The 16,416-nt window shown below is 41.2% G+C and overlaps 1 protein-coding gene across 3 annotated transcripts in view; it reads left to right on the forward strand.

The window, feature by feature from the left end:
- Nucleotides 1–16,129, forward strand: part of LOC146854898 (transcriptional enhancer factor TEF-3-like) — a 779,218-nt gene extending 763,089 nt beyond the window's left edge. For all 3 annotated transcript variants that reach the window (XM_085652320.1, XM_085652319.1, XM_085652321.1), the window contains one exon: nt 14,261–16,129. In XM_085652320.1, the coding sequence (XP_085508446.1) occupies nt 14,261–14,374 (114 nt within the window). In that variant the 3' untranslated portion in view covers nt 14,375–16,129. The remainder of the gene's footprint in view (nt 1–14,260) is intronic.
- Nucleotides 16,130–16,416: the final 287 nt, after the last annotated feature.

Below are 16,416 nucleotides of genomic sequence, written 5' to 3' on the forward strand. Positions count from 1 at the left end.
AAATTCGATCAAAACTATGCAAGAAACCCCCCTCACGGTTAATAAAACACACATCCACTGCCGGATGTATGATACTTTTTATTTTACTCTCTGGAAAGGGGACGAACATCACTTGAGAGTCACAGCGCGCTCCTGGCAGAGCCCAATGCTGTGTTACACCCACCATTGCCTGCTGAGTCCCACACACCTCTGTGTTGTATTCCACTAGCTTGTGCATATGCTATGACACTCTCTAGCCCATGTGCACTGTAACACCACCCCGTGAATATGTCATGCCACACTTGTCTTCGCACGGGTTATATTGCCCCATCTAACGTGCCTTCCTCGATGCCTATGTTATAACGCACAGTGCTATGCCATACATATTACAATCTGGGATCTATATCTTTGTCACAGTGCATATGCAACGTTACACTCCCCAGCACATATTTTATATTACAACTTTAGAGACTAGTTAGGTTACACAACACTGCCCTGTGCATATTACACTCCAAGGCGCATATCGCATAGCACGCGCTAGTGCCTGTGCTATCTCGCGCTCTCCAATGAATCTGTCATTGCGCACAATGTATTGCATATTATATTTCACACCCTGTTCATCTTATATCACACTTTTTGGTGCATAGTTTATACCATACACTATATCTAGTTTTCATTTTCAATCGTGCTCTCGGGACTATGTTCTATATAACACTGTGTTCACCTACCCTTTTCACTGGCATTACATTTTGCGATAGGGGGTGGAGGGTCAGGGGGTGTTTCTGCCAAGTGAGCCCGGATTCACAGTCACAAACGTCCTCTTCTTCCTGAATAAAAGTGAGATTATGCTGCATACTTGTTCATATTTTAAGTAGTTCGCACAGACACACGTTTTAAAAACAATAAAGTTCCTAATACCCGCCTTCTCTGAACAGTTAGCTTGCTGCCCCATCCCTCTCCTCCCTATCCTCTGTTGTGTGAATCCATGGGCTAGCGTCCTCCCTCCTGCCATGCATGGTCTGATGTGCTGCCACTGCCCTCAATTTAGTATGATGTACCAGTCCACTCCTCCTGCCCTCCATTGCCCAATTCTATGCCCCATCATTGACCTCCTGCTTAAACTCTGTGCTTAGCTTGCTGCCCCTATTCTCCTTCCCCCTGCTCTCCGATGTCTTTGTGCATGTCCCTGCTCCATCCTTTTTGCCCACCATGTTCCATGGATCTGCCACTCCTATCTACTCTGAGTGTTCTGTTGAGCTGCCACTCCCCTCCCACCTGCCTAGCCTTGTCAGATGACTGTAACCTGTCCCTGCCACCTCCACCCTGCCTGTCCACATGCCATGCCCCTATCCTCCTCCTCCTGTCCTACATGGTCCATTGTACTGCCACACCCTTCTGCCCTCCCTGGTCTGTTGTGCTGCAACTGCTCCTCCTGCCTGCCCCGTGCGGTCTGTTGTGAGGCCCCTTCCCCTGAACTTTCTTGTCTGTGCACAGGTCCCGACCCTCCCTTCTATCCTCCATCATCCTTTGTGCATGCCCCTGCACCCTACTTCTTGCCCATCATAGCCATTGTGCTGCCACTAACCCTCCCACTTGCCATGCATGGTCTTCTGTGCTGCCATGGCCCCTCCCACCTTCCCTGTGTGGTCAGTTAGCTGCCCCTGACCCCCTCCCACCTTCCCTCCATGGTCTGTGTGTATGCCATCACAGTCTCACTGTTGCTCTTCATGGTGTGTCTTGCTTCTAGTGCCCATCCTGCCTGACCTCCATGGCTATCTTGCTGCTCCTGCCCTGCCCCTTTGCCCCCAGCCCTCTGTTTACATGTGCAGACCCCAACTCCCTCCCTCCTGGCTTGTCTGTTCCATTGTAATGCCCCTGATCCGTCCCTCCTGCCCTTTATGGTCTGTTATGCTGCAGCTTTCTCTCCTGTCTGTCCATTATGGTCAGCTAGCTACCATTGCCTCTTGCCCCTCTGTTCTCTGTTGTCCATGTGCATGGGCCTGTCCCCTCCCTCTTGCTTTCTATAGATTGTTGTGCTGCACTCCCGTCCCGCATGCCCTGTGTGGTTTATTGTGCTGCTGCAAACCCTGATGCCTGCCCTGCAGGGTCAGTTTGGTGCACCTCTCCATGTCCCTCCTGTCCTCTGTTATCCAAGTCCATGTCCCTACCCCATTTCCTTCCATGATCCAATGTACCATACTTGTGAACATTTTGAACTTGGTAAGAGGGAGATTTTGAAAAAAACTGGGGTATTGATTTTCCCCTTTGAGTTACATTGAAAAAGAGGAGATTGTAGACAGGAGACAGATCAAATAAAGCCCATTTGAGCTTAAAAACATTGGACGTTTCCTGGCTGAATCGGGTCTGTTGGCATGTATGGTTGTACAATCCATTGCCTCTTCCTTCTGCCCACAATGGTCTATTACATTGCCACAGCCTCTCTTGCAAGTCCTGTATTGTTGGTTTGTTGCCCCTGCCCCCCTTTCCACTGCCCTCCATAGTCTGTTGTGCTGCCACAGCCCTTCCTGCCTGCTCAGTGTGGTTAAATTGTTGCCTTTGCACCCTCCTACCTGCCTTCAATTTTCAGAGTCCGTGCCCCTGGCCTCTGCCTCTCGACAGTATCCTAATGAACAACTAGATTGCTAACATTCTATATTTATTACAAAAGTGTGGAACGCCTGACGTCATCTTGATGTAATCAAAACTGTAATACCTAGAGAATTTCCTTTAGAAATTACATATATGAGAGGGTCTTATTGGCATCAAAATTATGGTTAGTGCTCTAAAAGACTAAAATAAGGACATATTTTCTGAGTTTTCAAATAGCGACAAAGCACTTTTAAATTATTTGTTATCTTTATGTTTTTTATCCAGTTGACCACTTGATTAAATGTTGCACTTAGGGGAGAGGACGTGGTGTTACTTCCAGAACTGCAGACTTTGCAACTGGGGAACCAGGTTGGAGTTTCTGCTTCAGCTCGACATTCTGTGATTCTGGTCAAATCACTTAGGGCCATGTGTAGGAAGCCAAATACCGGTCGGTAACGGCCGATTTTCGGTAAATATCCCGTTACCGACCGGTATTTAGGCATTTGCTATGTAGGGGGCATATTTCAGGATTCGGTAATTTACCGAATCGGTAAAATTACCGATTCGGTAAATACCGAATCCTGAAATGAGATGTAGGAAACACTCTAATGAGTGTTGTTTAGGAATTAGAATTCGGTATTTACCACCAAATATAGGTTGGTGATAAATACCGAATACATTGCAAAAAGCAATATTTTGCTGAAATAAGAGTGCCATGTGGCAGACATACATGCCCTTAGGGCATGTATGTCCGCCACATGTGCACACATGCAGGAATCAGGGGTGCAACAGGATGTCAATGTGACACCCTGCCACCCTTGAATGTGCTCCCCCCATTACCGAATCGGTATTTACCGATTCGGTAATGAGGCATACCTTCCCATTGATTCCTATGGGCCTCCAGGCCCATAGGAAGCAATGGGAAGGTATGCCTCATTACCGAATCGGTAAATACCGATTCGGTAATTACTGAATTTCTCCGATTCGGTAACATTTACCGAATTATTACCTACATACAATTTACCGATTCTTAAATACCGAATCGGTAAAATTCGGTATTTAAGAATCGGTAAATTGTATGCCACCTACATATGGCCCTTGGTCTCCCCATGTCTACAACCAAAATGAATTTGTTCTTGTGTGATGTAACCAATGCACATGTAAAGCACTCCAATACCTGACAAGTCTGCACTATATAACACTGCAAAAACACAAAATAATAAGTGTTTTGCACACTTCTGTCATTGGGCTATATTTGGGCTACATCTGGGTGATTTTGGGCTACATTTGGGCTCTTTTGTCTCCGGTGGCCATCTTGGGAGATTTATTTGTTATGAAGTTTCCTAATTTCCTCATGTACTGCAGTCTCCTCAGTAGGAAATGCTTTCAGTTTTTTACTTTGATTCCATCATGAAGGTATTCAGATATGTCACACATTTGCCATAAATTCTGAATGTTAGCACTCTAGTTGCTCATTAGATCACTGTAGTAAAACTACTGTTCACCATGGAAGTCTGCTCCTGGTATTAAAAGTGCATGTTTCAGTCTGCATGTCAGAATTTTTTAATGAAATAGAAGAGGATTTGAGAAGTCACTCAAAATTTGCCCTCATTTTATTTCTTCAGCATTAATCATAATTTCTATGGCAAAGTGAACCCCCTCATTGTGTTCCTTTTTAAATTAAATGTTTTAAGTATTATCAGTTTATTCCAATCAAGATGGCTTCAGGTGTGCCATACTTTTGTCATAATGAAGACAGTAAGCGCTCTAGTTGTTTTTAAGAACACTCTGGGACATTCTGTCATTGGGCTATACTTGGGCTACATCTGGGTGATATTTGGGCTACATTTAGGCTCTTTTGTCTCTGGTTGCCATCTTGGGAGACTTATTTGTTATGAAGTTTCCTAATTTCCTCATTTACTGCAGTCTCCTCAGTAGGAAATACTTTCAGTTTTTTACTTTGATTCCATCAAGAAGGCATTCAGATGTGTCACACATTTGCCATAAATTCAGAATGTTAGCACTCTTTTTTCTCATTAGATCACTGTAGTAAAGCTACTGCTCACCAGGGAAAACTGCTGCTGGTATTGAAAGTGCATGTTTCAGTCTGCATGTCAGAATTTTTTAATGAACTAGAAGAGGATTTGAGAAGTCACCCAAAATGTGCCCTAATTTTTCTTTCTGCAGCACTAATCATACTTTTTATGGAAAAATGAACCCCCTCATTTTGTTCCTTTTTAAATTAAATGTTTTAAGTGTTACCACTTTAATCCAAGCAAGATGGCTTCAGGTGTGCCATACGTTTATCATAAGTAGGACTGTTAGCGCTCTAGTTGTTCTTTGGAACACTCTGGGAAGCTGCAGTAGAACACAAAGGAATCAACTGACAGTCTCTGCCCTTTTTGGATGTACATGTTTTACTGAGAATGTCAGACTTCATTCTCACATGGCTGAGAAAGATAATGTGAATTTACAGAAAATAAACTCTCAGTTTAGCTTATAGATCACCTTCCAAACCTCTGTGGGAAAAGCATGAGAAAATATTTTTCTCTCAATCATGATATCCCAGCAGAAGGCTTTTTCACATGGTGAAATCACCTTAGAACATACCACATTTCCTAAAATGAGTATGGTACCATCAACAAATGATTTATAATGTAACTAAAGTCTTAAAACCTTCTATTAACTGCAATGCTTTTTAGTGAGGTGCTATCATGTATATTGGTCCCAAGATGGCTGCCAACACTTCTTGGATGAAGTGCTGGCAGCCAATCAGATCTCAGGATGAGATGTGTGGTTAGGCTCCGCCCACATATATATATGATTTTACTTTTGATTTTCTCAGGAACTACTGAACAGATTTACACCAGACCTGCAAAAGGCACTTCCTTGACCTTATGGCTACCTCTCTGCCAAATTTCAAGTAATTCTGTTCAGCCGTTCGGGCTGTAGCTTGGACTAAAGATCCTATGGAAAAATACATGGGGAAAACGCGTTTTGGGACCCCCCCTTTTTCTCAGCCCCCGCTTGACAAATCCCTTTGAGACTTTCAGGGAAGGAGCGGAGCGGAGCGCCCCACCTATTTTGAAAATTTCCCGAGGATTCGTCAATCGGCGCTAAAGTTATTCCAAATAGAATGTTGCGGGTTTCCTATGGAAACACGATCCTAACTATAACTATCTACTGGCGACCGCCAGTAGATAATATATATATATATATATATATATATTGAAACAGATTCTCCTTGCGGAAGAAGTAGGTCGCACTCCAACAGCTTTCCAATTACTTGTCTTTATTTTCAAAATTCCATAGTTTTAGCAAAACCAATAGATTGACCAACGCGTTTCGGTAAACTCCGCTACCTTGCTCACGGTCGTCGTTTTAACTAATGTTACACAAACTATTTTAAATAAAGATATTTGAAGGAAGTCCTTTGACACCAATTTCCTGTTCCCACCCTAATGATGCCCCACAGGTTTATGGGTCTTGTAGTTAGCATTAGAACATTCAATGAAGGTACATTTTTACATTTAATTATTGTCCATCTATTTCTTTTGCCAGTTGAAAGATGTTACTCGTTGTTACAACGGATTTTCTCTAGCCCAATTGTGGGCATTGCAACAATTCTTTTTCGTATTTTCAGTGCTTAATTCACTTGATTAACGAGCCCTCCAGTGGGCTTTTGAGTTCACCGTGTTTTCGGTGCTCAATTAACTTTATTGACAAGCCCTCCAGTGGGCCATCCTGTACAAACATGTTCCGTTGTTGCAACCATATTTAACATGCTCCATTTGCTTTATTCTGTCCCAATGATCAATGGTTCTCATTAAATCTTTATAGTTGTTGCCCTCCCTTGGGCAGTTGTCAAATGATTGTTCTTTCTGTGGGAAAGTGCCTTTCATAAATGAATGTAAAGTTCTTCTGATTGATTTAATCCATATGGGGTCATGGACCGCAAGTTTAAAATATGACACGATTCTTTTTGGCGTAATATTTTTTCCCTATTTCCACCACGAGAGCTCATCGGTACTGCTTCAATGCCATAAAATTTTAATAGTTTCCAATTGGCATTATGATGTGTTTCCATATGTTTGGCTATGGCATTGTTCCTGTCTTTATTTTTGGTCGCTCGTACATGTTCCAATATACGTTTTTTTAATTCACAGATGGTGGATCCAACATATCTTAAAGGGCAAGGACATTCTACCACATAAACTATGTATTGGCTTTTGCAAGTTATCAAAGTTGTGATTTGCCAATTTTTGTTATTCGCCATCTTCACATCCTTTGTCGGCTTTGCAATTTCGCAGACTTTGCAGTTGTAACACTTTGTGAAGCCCGTTGTTTGTAACCAGGATTCTTTTGAATGTTTATCGATAAAGTGGCTGTGTGTTAAACGGTCCTTCAGACTTCTTGCCCTTCTAAATGTTATCACTGGGTGGCCACCCATTTTTTCACCCATCATGCTGTCCATTGTTAGAATCTTCCAATTCTTCTTCAGGATGTAAGTGATGTCTTTTGCTTCTTGGCTGTAATCTGTGATCAGTCTTATGGGCTCTTCCATGTTATCTAATTCTTGCTGTTTTGGGATTAAGCATTCTGCCCTGGTTTTTTGATTGGCTCTGTTCCAGCTTGTGATTAGGCTTTTTTTAGGGTATTTTCTCTGTATAAATCTTTGTACTGTGTTGCCACTGTGTTTTAACCAATCTGCATCTTCACTGCAGATTCTTCGCAATCGAAGGAATTCTCCATAAGGTATGCTGGAGATTGTTGATGGTTGGTGGAAACTGGTTGCTTCCAAAGTTGTGTTCGTCGCAGTGCTTTTGCGATGTAGCGTCGTTGCCAGACGATTCTCTTTTACATAGATTTCCATGTCTAGAAAGACCACTCGTTCTTTGCTGAGATTATGTGTAAACCTCAGATTGGGTGTGCTATTGTTTAAAATTGTGTAGTACTCCTGAAACTTCTCCTCCTTGCCATTCCATACAATTAAAAGGTCATCTATAAACTGAACCCATGTAACAATGTGTTTAGTGTATCGATGGTGTTTCATGTTCCAGGCAATTTCTTGTTCCCACCACCCCATTACCAGGCAGGCATAACTGGGGCTGAAAGAAAAACCCATTGCTGCTCCGTTGCGTTGGCGGTACAGATTCTCTCCAAACGTGAATACATTATTTTGTAGACAACATTCCATCATATCCAATAACATTCTGTTATGTTCTTTGTAGTGAATATTTCGGTTTTTTAAAAACCAATCACAAGCTTTCAGACCTTGAGTATTGTCTATCGTGGTGTATAAAGCTACCACATCCATGGTGATGAGACAATAAGAGTTAGACCAAGTAATATTTTGTAGGATTCTCAGACAATCTGAAGTGTCTTTGATGTATGATTTAAGATTTTTCACATATGGCATGATGAAGTGATCAATGAAGTTAGCCACTGGTTCCATGAGCGAGCCCTTGGCCGACAAGATAGGTCTCCCTGGTGGTTTCTTGGGATCCTTATGTATTTTGGGGAGAAAATACATGGTTGCGATTACAGGAAAGTCTACCGTGAGATACTTGTATTCGTCTTCATCTAACAGATTCTTTGCTACCCATGTTCTGAGTTTATTGTCCAAATCCCTTTTGATGGCTGTAGTTGGATTAGTCTGTAATTTTTCATAGAAGTCTCGGTTATTCAGTTGTGATAGAGCCTCCTCCAAAATGTACACCGAGGAGGCTCTATCACAACTGAATAACCGAGACTTCTATGAAAAATTACAGACTAATCCAACTACAGCCATCAAAAGGGATTTGGACAATAAACTCAGAACATGGGTAGCAAAGAATCTGTTAGATGAAGACGAATACAAGTATCTCACGGTAGACTTTCCTGTAATCGCAACCATGTATTTTCTCCCCAAAATACATAAGGATCCCAAGAAACCACCAGGGAGACCTATCTTGTCGGCCAAGGGCTCGCTCATGGAACCAGTGGCTAACTTCATTGATCACTTCATCATGCCATATGTGAAAAATCTTAAATCATACATCAAAGACACTTCAGATTGTCTGAGAATCCTACAAAATATTACTTGGTCTAACTCTTATTGTCTCATCACCATGGATGTGGTAGCTTTATACACCACGATAGACAATACTCAAGGTCTGAAAGCTTGTGATTGGTTTTTAAAAAACCGAAATATTCACTACAAAGAACATAACAGAATGTTATTGGATATGATGGAATGTTGTCTACAAAATAATGTATTCACGTTTGGAGAGAATCTGTACCGCCAACGCAACGGAGCAGCAATGGGTTTTTCTTTCAGCCCCAGTTATGCCTGCCTGGTAATGGGGTGGTGGGAACAAGAAATTGCCTGGAACATGAAACACCATCGATACACTAAACACATTGTTACATGGGTTCGGTTTATAGATGACCTTTTAATTGTATGGAATGGCAAGGAGGAGAAGTTTCAGGAGTACTACACAATTTTAAACAATAGCACACCCAATCTGAGGTTTACACATAATCTCAGCAAAGAACGAGTGGTCTTTCTAGACATGGAAATCTATGTAAAAGAGAATCGTCTGGCAACGACGCTACATTGCAAAAGCACTGCGACGACCACAACTTTGGAAGCAACCAGTTTCCACCAACCATCAACAATCTCCAGCATACCTTATGGAGAATTCCTTCGATTGCGAAGAATCTGCAGTGAAGATGCAGATTGGTTAAAACACAGTGGCAACACAGTACAAAGATTTATACAGAGAAAATACCCTAAAAAAAGCCTAATCACAAGCTGGAACAGAGCCAATCAAAAAACCAGGGCAGAATGCTTAATCCCAAAACAGCAAGAATTAGATAACATGGAAGAGCCCATAAGACTGATCACAGATTACAGCCAAGAAGCAAAAGACATCACTTACATCCTGAAGAAGAATTGGAAGATTCTAACAATGGACAGCATGATGGGTGAAAAAATGGGTGGCCACCCAGTGATAACATTTAGAAGGGCAAGAAGTCTGAAGGACCGTTTAACACACAGCCACTTTATCGCTAAACATTCAAAAGAATCCTGGTTACAAACAACGGGCTTCACAAAGTGTTACAACTGCAAAGTCTGCGAAATTGCAAAGCCGACAAAGGATGTGAAGATGGCGAATAACAAAAATTGGCAAATCACAACTTTGATAACTTGCAAAAGCCAATACATAGTTTATGTGGTAGAATGTCCTTGCCCTTTAAGATATGTTGGATCCACCATCTGTGAATTAAAAAAACGTATATTGGAACATGTACGAGCGACCAAAAATAAAGACAGGAACAATGCCATAGCCAAACATATGGAAACACATCATAATGCCAATTGGAAACTATTAAAATTTTTATGGCATTGAAGCAGTACCGATGAGCTCTCGTGGTGGAAATAGGGAAAAAATATTACGCCAAAAAGAATCGTGTCATATTTTAAACTTGCGGTCCATGACCCCATATGGATTAAATCAATCAGAAGAACTTTACATTCATTTATGAAAGGCACTTTCCCACAGAAAGAACAATCATTTGACAACTGCCCAAGGGAGGGCAACAACTATAAAGATTTAATGAGAACCATTGATCATTGGGACAGAATAAAGCAAATGGAGCATGTTAAATATGGTTGCAACAACGGAACATGTTTGTACAGGATGGCCCACTGGAGGGCTTGTCAATAAAGTTAATTGAGCACCGAAAACACGGTGAACTCAAAAGCCCACTGGAGGGCTCGTTAATCAAGTGAATTAAGCACTGAAAATACGAAAAAGAATTGTTGCAATGCCCACCATTGGGCTAGAGAAAATCCGTTGTAACAACGAGTAACATCTTTCAACTGGCAAAAGAAATAGATGGACAATAATTAAATGTAAAAATGTACCTTCATTGAATGTTCTAATGCTAACTACAAGACCCATAAACCTGTGGGGCATCATTAGGGTGGGAACAGGAAATTGGTGTCAAAGGACTTCCTTCAAATATCTTTATTTAAAATAGTTTGTGTAACATTAGTTAAAACGACGACCGTGAGCAAGGTAGCGGAGTTTACCGAAACGCGTTGGTCAATCTATTGGTTTTGCTAAAACTATGGAATTTTGAAAATAAAGACAAGTAATTGGAAAGCTGTTGGAGTGCGACCTACTTCTTCCGCAAGGAGAATCTGTTTCAATATTGGCGGTTTGGTTCAACCGCGAGGCAACGCACCCGCCGAGCAGCGCCCGAAGCAAAGTAAAACGGAACCACCTGGGAGGATATATATATATATATATATATATATATATATATATATATATATATATATATATACACACACACACACACACACACACACACACACACACACACACACACACACACACATATATAGATAGATAGATATCGAAACAACAATCCAAGTGCAGTCGTGCACAAAGTGGGTACGGACTTCAGAATATGCTGGTGCCAATTGAAAAGTTTATTTAATTTGTGCTGCCAGTGACGCGTTTCGGCCACGTCCTGTGGCCTTGATTACATGGATATATATATTCAAATTATTCTCACCTCATTCATCCAGTAGAGGATACTGATATAATGGACTGAAAAATCTTTTCTTTATTGCAAGTGATGCCCTGCAACCTTGTTCACAACAAGGAGCGTAATTTTTAATGTGTAGTTCTAAGTGCCTACATGCTTGTACAATACTAAACATAAACAAAATACTAAACAAAGTGCTAGCGCTTTGCTAATGCATACATCAAATAAACATGTAAGGTAAGTTTATACAATTTAGAAGCAAGCACATAATATTTTATCATAGACAACACATAAATATTCACTTAAAAGATTCACTACAAAAATATATGTTTCAAATTACTTTGTGCTCAAGTGGGCTTAATTAACAAAGCTTATATCTCGGGATTTGTCTAAATGGATTGCTGTGGAGTAAATGTATCTTCACAGATGTGCCATCTCATATTCTTTATATTCTTTTTTATGATGATTTAATTAAATGCTGTACCATGGAACATGCTACATGCCAGTTAAATCTATGCACCCTTAGGGGAATAAATATTAACACAATCCATCCTACTTATTATTATTAACTTTTTTAATATACGTGGTTGCCCATACTCATGGCATGGCATTATCTGTAGTTGCAACCATACCTCAAGGTTTATATTCATATTTTTAGTAAAGTGTCAGTGCATAAAGTGTCCACAAACCATAGTGTATGCATTAATACTAAATACTAAAACATAATCTCAGTATCTATCTACATTGTTTACTTTTAACTAGGTCATGGTTACTCCACATTTAGATATTATCTTCTTTTAATTGTCACAAGGTTCCACCTAACGAGCTACATTTTCACCTATTGCTCAAAAGGGACACAAACACTGCTCCTTTTAATTGAAAGATATGATGTTGCAGCCTACAGGTGTATAAATAAATCTTCCTCCATACATAATCCCATTGGGGACTTGGTATTGAGCTCAATAATATATCTCAACTTCAGTCTTCTCAAAATCTGGAGCTGGCCTAAAAGAGATTCTTTGATCCAAAGATGAAGCCTGTTTCAATAATTGAGCTGGGAACCAATGAGGGTGGTACAGCTAGTCATCATAGTAACACAATTAAAAAAAGAAATCTAAAGAATTTTAATAGTCTAAAACATGAACCAGTTATAAATGTTGTTGTATGCTAGAAGATTCATTTGCACGGTACGTTGGTAGATTCTGGGGTCCCCATGGTCTTGGCTGAGGAAAAATGAAGGGAGCACACAAGAAAGCATTGAAACAAAGCCATCTCTAAAAATGACCTGACAAATGTGAATGACAAACATTGGAGTTAATCAACATCAAAAGAAATGTAATGATTACCAACAATGGTAAACCAACACTAGCACAGACCCAAGAGAGATCAAGGATCAGGGTCCTATCCTGGTTGACACACATATTGGACATCTTGGATGATTCTAATAAAGGGCCAGAGAATAAAAAATCAACTCAGGAGTAGCCAGTCACGAACAGCTGCATTATTAAAGTGGGGAAGCAATGTTATTCATGCAATGCAGATGTGTTCACTTTTGAAAACACCTTTTGATTGAATAGGACACCCTTAACAGGTAGGAATTAATTAAGCTGTCCATGAAGCTGTGCGCATGAGGTGAAAACATGGACAAAATGTACGACTAAGCAAATGCATCATCCAACCAAATGATATCATCAACTTCAATGGTGGGGTCTCCAAAAGATGCCAGAGAACCAATGAATATTGTGGGAATTGGCAGCACAGATAGCACATGAAAAATGAAAGTGGCAAACTGTGGGAAAAGGCAAATTTACCTCTAGAACCAGGGAGAATTTAAAGAAGGAGTTGGATACCAATGCATGAGTACCAGTCATACCACCAACAACAGTGACTCCGCTAGATCAACTTAAAAGCCCAACCAGTGCAAAGTTCTGAGTAATTTAAGAAATGCACCATATCGTATTGATAATTTTGAATGTCAGGAGAAAATTGACTCGATAATCCATTGGGTTTATAACCCACTTACGAATCATATGCACTTTTGTATTAGTATAAATATATTTTGCATTTGAGGGATCAGCTTTCTCTTTAAGCTGTCTTGTGGTCTTATAATAATATTGTATTTTGAGCACCAAAGGACTTTTTATCATCTATTATTCGGTGCCCCTCTTGTATACATTTTAGCCTAAAATCCCAATTGATAATTTCCTTACCCACATTTTCTTCTGTTTTTTTATAATTTTTGTGAAATAATCTATTGCAATCAAATAATATTGGCCGTAACCTTTGGCAAAAGCGGCTGTTCCCTGCTCATGCAATTATGGGCTTCTGCTGCAGGTGAGGGCTCATGGGGAGAAAGAAAGAAATTAGCAGCTGTTATTGCCCTGTTGCGAATGGCAACAAGCCAAATAGCAACGGTCGGTCAAATCTCCCCTCTCATCGAGGATCACACAGTGGTCAGCAGCAGAAAAAGAAACAAAATGGGTTGGCTTTCTACTGTGTGGGTGAAGAGGCTCCCTGCCTTGCCTACTGGTCACTGTCCTGCTCCTAGCCTCTGCAGCCACCTTCTGCATTACTGTTGCCTGCAGTGCACTTTTCCATTTGGAGGAAAGCAACCACGCTACCAGGCTTCGCGATGGAGCAAGCTGCACTCTCTGCTCTTAGCCAGGATGCTTCAGTTCAGCATTGCACTGAGGGCAGAGAGAGCTTCATCACCAGGAGAAAATCCCAAAACTAGGAAGAGGATCAGTAAACTGCAGCCACAAGTCTGGGGTTTGATAGTCCTAAGTGGGCAAATACTGGCTGTTGTAGCATGCAATTGGAGCACTCTGATTGGTTGTCTGGATTCCAGAACTTTAACCGTTATAACATTTTCTACGAATAGCCACAGATGGAGGCTCAGGGGTGCCTCAAAGTTTGAGACGCGCCAGTTGTCGAGTGATACCCATAAACCTTGAGAGCTGACTTTTGCTTGGTAAATATGTATGATATAAGCCAAGCCCTAAGGGAAAACTCACAACAGCTCTTTAGTAAACACTCCTGGAAATGTTTGTATAGTATATGAACACCATTTTAAATGTTTGTACATTGTATTGACATAAAAGCATTCCTTATCTGCTCATAAAACCAGTTCTTCTCTTTCTTTTCTTAGGTCGTGGCACACAGGGATACTCAGGAGACTTTGCTGTGCATAGCTTATGTGTTCGAGGTGTCCGCCAGTGAGCATGGGGCTCAGCACCATATCTACAGACTTGTGAAGGACTAGGCGAACCAGCCGTGGGAGGGGCTTGGAGGGGACTTTCCACCCTCGAAGACAGCTGTGCCCGAAAGCCCTCATGCCAAATATTAGTGAAACCTTAAAGACGTTGTGTTCAGTTTTTTGAAAGGAAGAAGCACATTTTTTGCGATTTTTTTTTTTTTGGTGACCGTGCTACAGTGTTTTGTTTAAAAGTTGCAATGGAAAAAAAACGGAAGGCCAAGTTGCATGATTTGTTTTTGTGAATTAACCTGAAAAGAGAATAATGTTTTTGATGAATTTGTATTGACCTAAACCAGAACCGCACGTCTCTACGGGCCTCCTGGTTTGTGTTGTGCTGCTGTCACTCAATTATGGCCAGATGGTCATAGCGCTAATTTCCATCCATAGATGGAGGGGGGTTGGCTGTGACTGGTCCTAGAATAGAGGATTGGGCTGCCAAAGGGCATAGGTTTTAAAGGGACAGTTAAAGTGCCAATCTAGTGTAATGAATCCTGATTTAAGGCCCTCTACTGCAGAATTCTGAAAGGCCACTCAAGGGTCTTCGGAGCACAGCAGTGACTTCCTTTGCTATGGTTTACTCAACAGGAAAGGCACATGGGCATTTGGTGGAGTGGCATACGTCATACACGATTGGTCCTTTAAGGTCAGTAATTGTTTTCAAGCTCATGATATGGTGTATTCGGTAATTTGTGTATTTGTACTTGAATAGGAAAAGGGCTGCATTTACTCCTCAACAGATACGTGGAAGTCTGAATATCTTGCTTCTACAAAAGTCTTTTCAGTGAAATGAGGCACTCTACCTCAATCCCAGGTGCCAGGCACTCAAGTTCCATTTTTAAAAGAGGTTATTAGTCAATTCCGATCCTTGACTCCGCTAGAGTGTGTGTGTGTGTGGGTACCTCTCTAAATGGACACGCCATGAAAGAAACTGTCTTAAGCTGCATGCTTTCCCAACTAGTACTAAATGTGAACTCATTTTGTATCAGAGTTTAGGCAGGTCTAATGTGTCCCTCCAATACTTGGGTATATGCCCCAGCCACTGCGTAAACGACCGGGTTGCAGGCTCAATAGCTGGTCCCAGTGCTACATTTGTAAAAAGAACAATAATTCTAATTAATATGTTTTTTTAGAACCCACCGCTGGTGATGCCGAATGCTGGGGTTGCAGAATACCTAGGCTGCTTGGATGTGATTCCACCTTGTGCCGCTTTCTGCTACTACCCTACACTTCCTGTGTCTTTATCTCATTTTTGCAGGCTCTTTTTCATCCCTACTTTTTCTCTTTGTCACTGTTTTCCTCTGTTTAGTTTCCTCCTCCATTTTTCCTTTCCCCCTCCTCCTCTCTCTCTCTCTTGGGTCCTAATGTGATAAGTCATAGACCACAGAAATCAGTGCTGGCGCCCCCCCAACTTCAACGAACTGCATGACAAGCCCAGGATGATTTACTGGCCATTGACTTGAGCTCCTCGGTATGTGGTCACTTGTGTAAATGTCTGGATTACTGGGTATATACTCTGAGATCAGACGGGTTGTACCACAGTTTTGTCAATGGAATTACTCACTCTAAGTGCTCCAATTTCTTTTCTGCATGCCTGTCACTGACCCACATATAAAGGTAGCATCACATTTTACACTTGAGAAGAACTGAAACTTCCTGTCTGGTTTTTCCTTTGTACATATTATATGGTGATATTTTCTAATTTAAACATTAAAGGCGCTCAATCAAATTGACTTTCTCTGAAGGATAAATCTTTACATACTACTGAAGACTTTGTGTGTTATTTCCCTTCACATCTCAGAGACAGTGGTCTTGTCATTGTGCCCTGGTTGGCTTTGCCTGCAAGCTCAGACTTAGGACGAGTCAGACATTTTTTGATATTTCCAAGACAGTAATCTAAACTCAGCACAAATATGGAGGAGGAAATGTCTTTGTGAAAGACACAGGGAGGATCATTGCCATCTAGATACTAGAAGAACAAAACCCACACCCGAGGAGAGTTACGCTTGATAACACTAAGGTTGTGTACAAGGTGTACTTGGCAAGGTCTT

The sequence above is a fragment of the Triturus cristatus genome, chromosome 4_1 (genome assembly GCF_964204655.1).
Source record: "Triturus cristatus chromosome 4_1, aTriCri1.1, whole genome shotgun sequence".
In the NCBI taxonomy this organism is placed as follows: domain Eukaryota; kingdom Metazoa; phylum Chordata; class Amphibia; order Caudata; family Salamandridae; genus Triturus; species Triturus cristatus.